General features: G+C 45.1%; 1 protein-coding gene across 1 annotated transcript in view; it reads right to left on the minus strand.

Moving 5' to 3' along the window:
• The window catches only part of ADGRA3 (adhesion G protein-coupled receptor A3), a 104042-nt gene that overhangs the window by 26623 nt on the left and 70051 nt on the right, over positions 1-7368 (minus strand). Inside the window, exons 14-17 of the mRNA XM_019525823.1 lie at positions 4704-4865; positions 4197-4400; positions 2898-3111; positions 1331-1539 (exon numbers count right to left, since the gene is read on the minus strand). Coding sequence (XP_019381368.1) covers positions 1331-1539; positions 2898-3111; positions 4197-4400; positions 4704-4865 — 789 coding nt within the window. The remainder of the gene's footprint in view (positions 1-1330; positions 1540-2897; positions 3112-4196; positions 4401-4703; positions 4866-7368) is intronic.

A 7368-nucleotide genomic window follows, 5' to 3' on the forward strand; every position in this document is an offset into this window, starting at 1 on the left:
AATCAATATTGCTAATAATCCCAATATACATTTATTTGATTTAGTAAGCTTAATTTCCAAATGATTGCTTAATAATTATTAACATTTCTCCTGACTTCTGTTTATGGCACTCCCATTTTTATATCTCAAGTTTTATTTCTGATTGCTGTAGCACTGCTTTGATGACTCCTGTGGCAGGAACAACAGACAGTGGAAGGGAGGTGCTAATGGGGCTTAGTCCAACTCCCAAACGTGGGGCAGGGGTAGGGCCACAAGACAGCCCAGCTGTGGGCTTCCGGTGCCTGCAGCAGGGGAGGGGAGGGAGTGGGGTTGGGGTGGGGGCAGGTGCTGCACTGCTGGTGGGGAAGGAAATTAAGTACATATATCCATGGAAACTACTTAAATGAATACTGTATTTTGACTTGTCTAATACAGTATGCTGAATACTTTCGTGTTTCTTCCCACCCTGCGATTAATCCATTTGTGTACTAGAAATATAGTCATGCATATGAAATAAAAATATAGATATTTTATATCAAGCCTTCCATGAGTTATTTTGGTCCACAGTATGGAAATTGACAAAAAGCTTATAATTTCCACACACAATAAAACTACTGACAAGTTCAACTGCCAATAAATTATTTTTTACTACAGTCATCTACTCTTTGCTTCAGATTATCATTACTCAAATTGGGATTTAACATTAATTTAAGAATGCTGGTAATTCCCTCTTCATTAGAGCTGAATTGATTTAAATATTATACTATCACACTTAAAATTTCTATAAGGAAATTCTTCTAGGTTTCTTCTAGATCTCCCTCTGTTCCGTGTCTTCACTCAGCAGGAGAACAACGTTTGCCAGCCTCCCATCCTTAACCTCACCAAAACAATTTCGGCATCTAAACTAACATTAGTAACTACTTAAAGAGTTTTTTTTAAAGACTACATTTTGTGTGTACTTGTACTTATGCTCACATGATGTCACTGTGGCTGAAACGGAAATAAGCACGATGGGACAGACCAGGGGTTGGCAACACTTTTGGGCAGTGCCAAAAACACCTGGAACCTTGACTTGTAAGATATTGATGTGCCATGGGTGGACAGTGGGGGAGTTATCAGGGGCCCAATCCTTGTTGTGGCAGCACAGCCCCAGCCTTTTCCCTGCTGTCTGCACCAAGGCACACGTGCCAAGCAAAATGCCTTTATGAGCCACACTCTGGCACGTATGCTGGGGATTGCGTACCCCTGGGAGAGATCATTCTTGCATCTTGTGTAATCAAAATGGTTGGATTTAGAAGTAAACGGGGTTCTTCTTATGAAACTTTAAAAAATACTTTAATAAATATTATACCATCAAAACTGCATAGTTACTGAGGGAGTAGCACTGAATGGTAGTAATATTTTCATCTGAAGAGATAATGCGACAGCCATCAGACTTCCATCCTCCTTGTCCATTTAGCAGATCAAAGTCCCATTGTGCTGCAACAGCATCTGCTCCATGTGCAATCCGTCGCAGTGTCACATTAATAGGAATCTGGTGACTGGCTAGATTGAAGCCATCTGTTAAAAAAAAGACAAAACAAAACCATCCTAAACAGTTTATTTCACCACACCCGTGTATATTATGGTGGACAAATTCTGAGCCCAAGAGATGTACTGATTAAAGCCTTTAGAATATAATCTCAAGGGCCATGTCCAGATGAGCAAGCACATGCCTGTTGTGGCATCTCCAAGCAGTTTGAGAGGCATGCTGGGAAATTCTTGAGTGACAGCAGGAGCTGGCCCAGTTCTGCCTGAGGGTTGGCAGACCAGGCTGGTGCCATATGCAGGCACTAGTCTGAGGTGGCACTGTGGTGCCAGGGGTCTCTGCCAGGAATGGGCATGAGTGCCCCGATGGCTGCTGTTGCTGCTGCCAGGGAGGTGGGGGGTGGTGGAAAGGGGGGATACGTCGTGCAGGGGAAGGGGTGGGTGGACCACCTCTCCCAAGCAGATCCACCCACCCCCCACAGTCCCCACACACCCATAAACTCCCCCACAATCCACCCACTAACTCCACACCCCCAAACCACCCAGACAAATACCACACACTCTCAAACCCCACACCACCCCAAACCCCCACACAAACCCCACAAGACCCATGCCGACCCCTACACCTACCCAGAAACTCAACCCCCCCCAACATTTGGGGCCAGGAGGACACATTTCAACAGTTCAAAGCAGGCCACCAGAAGGAGCACATCTCCTGGGCAATAGCTACCCAGATGGCAGAGTGATGACACCAGAAGACATGACAACAGTGCCGCCTAAAGGTCAACTGTGCAGCCACACCCACTGGCAGCTGGCCCAGAGGTGCAGGTGGTTCTGATGCAATGCCTGTATCACAGTCCAGGTGGCTGTGTTGTCCCAGTCTGGGTCTGGCAGGCATGCAGACATGGGGCCACAGGTCCAAAGGTGTGGATGCTGTCACAGGTGACAGCTGCAGTAGGTCAAAGATGCAGAGGCCACGCTATGTTAAGGCCGCTTCAGCAGTCCAGTTGGCACAAGGACCTAGTGTCCCCAGATACCAACTGGCTGGGCCTCAGAAGCTCCTGAGGGAAAGCAGCTCTGAGCTGCTGGTCAGGGCAGCTTTATATACTGCTGGAGCCAGCACAGGTGCTGGCCCAATTTTCTAGCTCTCCCTGGCTGAAGATCAAGGGGGAGCTGGGCAGGGTCAGTTTGCCCCAAGTGACAATTTGCCCCACACCAAAGTGCATGTTCAGGCACACGTGCTGAGACACAAATCTTCAGCACAAATTCATGCAACTGCTACCTGAGCTGCTGCAAGCGCACGTACCTGCATATGTGGACGTGTCCAAGAAGGCTTCTAAAGTCTTTATATTTTTCAACGATCATAAAGATATAATAGTAAAAAAACAAACCTATCTTGGTGAGAATAACCGGGGTCACTACTGTCCGTCTTTTCCCATCATCAGCCAGATTTGTTGAATTTCCTGTTGCCGGGAAAAGTTTTCCATTGCGAAATGCAATAAGTTGAAGCTTGTAGACTAACTCATCTGCTGGCCTGATTTCTCTTTTCTGCTTTTGTGCAAAGAGGGAGGGCGGCAGTTGGATAGACGCCTCTACAATAGTGTTCTATAAATAAACAGGTTTAAAAAGTTTTAATATCTGAACCAAAAGAAAATATGTTTCATTTAATGTAACAGGCCCTCCTATTCACTAGCACTGGGATTTTTTTTTTTTTGGTTCTTAACAGTGTATGATAGAAATAAATAGATCAGATTGTAAATTGTGACTACTTGAACAAGAGTACTTTAAAATAATTCACCATACCACTCCAGGCTGCCTTGCTGGCTAGCCCCGAACTGAACCACCCTCATGCCCCAGCCAGCCCCTCTGCAGCATGTTGATCCAGGGAGAGCAGCATTTGACTCACAGGCTTATCCCTTGGGTACCCCAGCCAACCAGAGCTACTGTAACCCAGCTCAATGTGCTGCGGTCCCAGGTGCAGGTGTAAACAGTGTGCCCAGAAGCAATACACTACTGAGCAATAAGCTCCACAGTATATTCATGAGCATTAATATGCACGTTTATACGTTCCCTTTGGCAGCTAAATGTGACATACAGGACTAAATACAGCCACATACAGAAGTAGTAACTACATATATCTTTACATCTATTTCATTTAGTGTGACACTATCTACATTCTGTACATTTGCTGTCCTTACCCTATTATATTTAGGTAGGGTAGCATCATTTCCATAAATATAATAGTAAACGTTAAGTACATATCTCCAAATGATGTTTCAGAATGTTAGGTGGTAATGGCAAATGTATTTTCTGTGCAGTCAACAACTTCCTATTGTATACAGACAAAAATAAGTTTGTTGGTTTTGTTCAGTAATGGTTTTTAGAGTTTTCACTCCTTTACACTGTTTTGGTTTATCTAGATGTATATCCACAATCAGTGTAATATATGAGGCATCTGTTTGGACCATGAGAAGGGGTAATAAAACTGAATTAGTTTACTGTAACTTGAAAAGTGTGTGTAATATGCAGATAGTAGTATATCAATGTAAAAAGTAAAATTATCAACCATTTTTGAATTTATGTTATAATAATAAAAACATATTTTATCATTGGAAATTATTAACTTAAGGTCTCTTTTCAAACAATTCATCTTGTAGTAAAAGTCAATATAGAAACAATGAGTATTAGACCTTTAGTGCCAAGCTTGACAGCGTATTGGAAACATTGCACTTAAAGCTTAGCTGCTTATCTAGGTTTCCATCTGGATCTCTCCTCCCAAAATCAGGTAGTCCTGTACGGTCTGATGTAGCCACTTTTTGAAATACGGTGCAGGTCATTCCAGTGAATCCAGCAGCTTTTATTACGTAAGCCTCCAGAGCAATATTTGGGGAGTACTGTGACAACAAATCATATGCTTATTACATAACATCATCCAATGTAACAAAAAGAATAATGACTAATCTTAAAAGTGTCTACACATTACTTTTATGCAAAGGCCAAAAAAAATCTCCCTGTACAATTGGCAGGCAATAGAGTCAGAATAATTAAATTAGTTTTTTCCCTGTAGGGATTCTATATATTTGAAACATAAAAGCACAAATCATACAGTGCCAAAATCTATTAAGTAAGAAAAAAGAAACTATGTTTTCACAGTACAACAAAAACTTTGTTTTTAATACACATGATTTTATACTTACAGTTGAGTAGACTTGAGCCCCATTTGCCAGTCGATACATAGCAATTCTCTGCAAACACTGTACAACTCTAGTGCAAGCTTTGGCTTCCTTTTGTGCCATCCATAACACACGTTCATCAGTTAGCATAATGTTACTTGCAATGTCCACCATCACATCACCAAGCTAGTTAGGGATAGAAAGATCAAAACTCATCAACTTGGGCTATTCATTAATTTTGATATATTAGCAAAAAATGCATCATTTACAAGCAAAGATCTTCAGAATCACAATATTACCACTAGCATATAGAAGTTATTCCCATATCAACTATTTGTCAATAGCTGAATGACTTAAGTTATATTTGCCTCACTGTAAACTAGCTTAACAGAAATATTTTTTTCCTATTTTGTTGAAATCTTGTGGCTTCAGAAATGATGTCCTGAGGTGGGCTTTGGCTTTTTGGACCACGACCCATACTTCAGGACAATAGACATGCTCAAGTGGGATGGGCTTCACCTCTCCCCCAAAGGTAAGTGTGTGTTCTCTTTCAGGTTGGCGAATCTCCTCCAGCAGGCTTTAAACTAGGCTTGTTGGGGGAAGGGGAGGATGAGGACGGAGGGAGCCATGGAACACCGAACCAAGAGACACCCACAAGAACAGCCCAGCCAAGACAGGCGACAAGCACAAGAAATACCCAGGTAAGAGACAGGGGCCCAGATAGTCCTGGGATTAGGGGAGCAGTGCATACACCTTCAGGAGGCCTTAAATGCCTCTATACTAATGCTCGTAGTATGGGGAACAAGCAGGAGGAACTTGCCCTCCTGCTAGCTAACACAAACCCAGACATAGTGGGGCTCACTGAAACTTGGTGGGATCCAACACACGACGAGACAGTAAACATCAAGGGGTATAGGCTGTACAGGAGGGATACAACAGGGAGGAAAGGTGGGGGTGTGGTGCTCTACATCAAAAAGCAATACACATCCTCTCAACTCTCCTCGAGTCCAGAGAAGAGCCACACGCATGATCAGAGGTCAGGAAAACAGTGCTCTGGGTCAAAATATAAGGGGGTGGGGGGAAAGGGACTTAACAGTGGGGGTCTACTACAGGCTAATCAACCAGGGGGAAGAGCTGGACTAGGAATTCTCAGGTCAGCTCATGGAGGCAGTTAAGTCAAGGTCATGGGTGACCTGAACTATCCAGACATCTGCTGGGAAGAGCAGTCAGCCAGGTCTGAGCGCTCACGTAGGTCCCTGGCTGAGTTACAGGACTTCCATCTAAACCAGGAGGTGCACAGTCCCACTAGGGGAAGTGCCTTGTTGGACCTGGTCCTGGCCGTGGGCAACGACCTGGTGAGTGGACTGCAGGTTCTCGATCACCTGGGCGACAGCGATCATCACCTACTGGAATTCACCATCCAGAGCAGGGTGTCAAAGGCCTGCAGCAAGGCAGCAGCCCTGGACTTCAGGAGGGTGGATTTCAGTGAGGTAAGAAGACTAGTTGGACCTCATGAGGTCCCAGAGGAAAGGGGAGTTGGGAGTCCAGGAAGAGTTGTTGTTTCTTAAGGAGACAATCCTCCAAGCCCAAAGGGTGACAATTCCAATGTGGATCAAAGGGGGCAAGAGTGCTCAAAAGCCCCCATGGCTCACCAAAAGCATCCAGGAACATCTCAAAGCTAAAAAGGAGGCATACACCCAATGGAAAAGAGGGGCCATCACCAAGGAGGATTATACCTCCACTGCTCGGGATTGTAGGAGGGCTATTAGGAAGGCTAAGGCAGAGACGGAACTGGAACTAGCGACCCGGATAAAAGATAACAAGAAGTCCCTTTTTAAATACATAGGGGGTAAAAAGAAGGTACTGGGTAACGCGGGGCCTCTGCAGGACACACTAGGAAATCTGGTGGTTGCACCAGATGACAAAGCTTTAACAAATTCTTTGCCTCCATTTTTCTGAGCAGGGACCACATCATCCCTCCGATTGGGATCCCCAACAGACCCAGGGGAGGTGCAGCCAGGCCCAGGGTCAGTGAGGACCTAGTCAGGGAACTTCTGGAGGGACTAGATGTGTTCAAATCAGCAGGTCCTGACGATCTCCACCCCAGTGTGCTGAGGGAATTAGCAGAGGTCATTGCGAGACCCCTGGCACAGCTTCACAAGCACTCATGGTGCTCTGGCAAGGCACCAGAGGACTGGAAAAGGGCCAATGTGGTCCTCATTTTCAAAAAAAGGGAGGAAGAAGGACCCAGGAAACTATAGGCCATTAGTCTTACCTCGGTCCTGGGGAAGCTCTTTGAGAAAATTATCCAGGAGCACATCTGCAAGGGACCAGGAGGGAAGATTATGCTTAGGGGCAAACAACATGGGTTCATTAGAGGCAGGTCCTGTCAGACCAACCTGGTCGCCTTCTATGATCAGGCCCCAGGGCTTGGCCCTCAGGCCTGCCCTGTTCAACATCTTTATCAGCAACTTGGATGAGGGGGTGAAAAGCACCTTGTTCAAATTTGTGGATGACACCAAGATGTGAGGAGAAGTGCGCACGCTAGAGGAGAAGGACAGGCTGCAACTAAATTTGAACAGGTTACGGGGTGGGGGGACGTGGGCACGCTAGAAGGAAGCAACAGGCTACAATCAGACCTAGACAGGTTACAAGGGTGGGCGGATGAGAATAGGATGGGATTCAACAC

This window comes from Gavialis gangeticus, unplaced genomic scaffold (genome assembly GCF_001723915.1).
Source record: "Gavialis gangeticus isolate Ggan-Ray unplaced genomic scaffold, GavGan_comp1, whole genome shotgun sequence".
NCBI lineage: Eukaryota > Metazoa > Chordata > Crocodylia > Gavialidae > Gavialis > Gavialis gangeticus.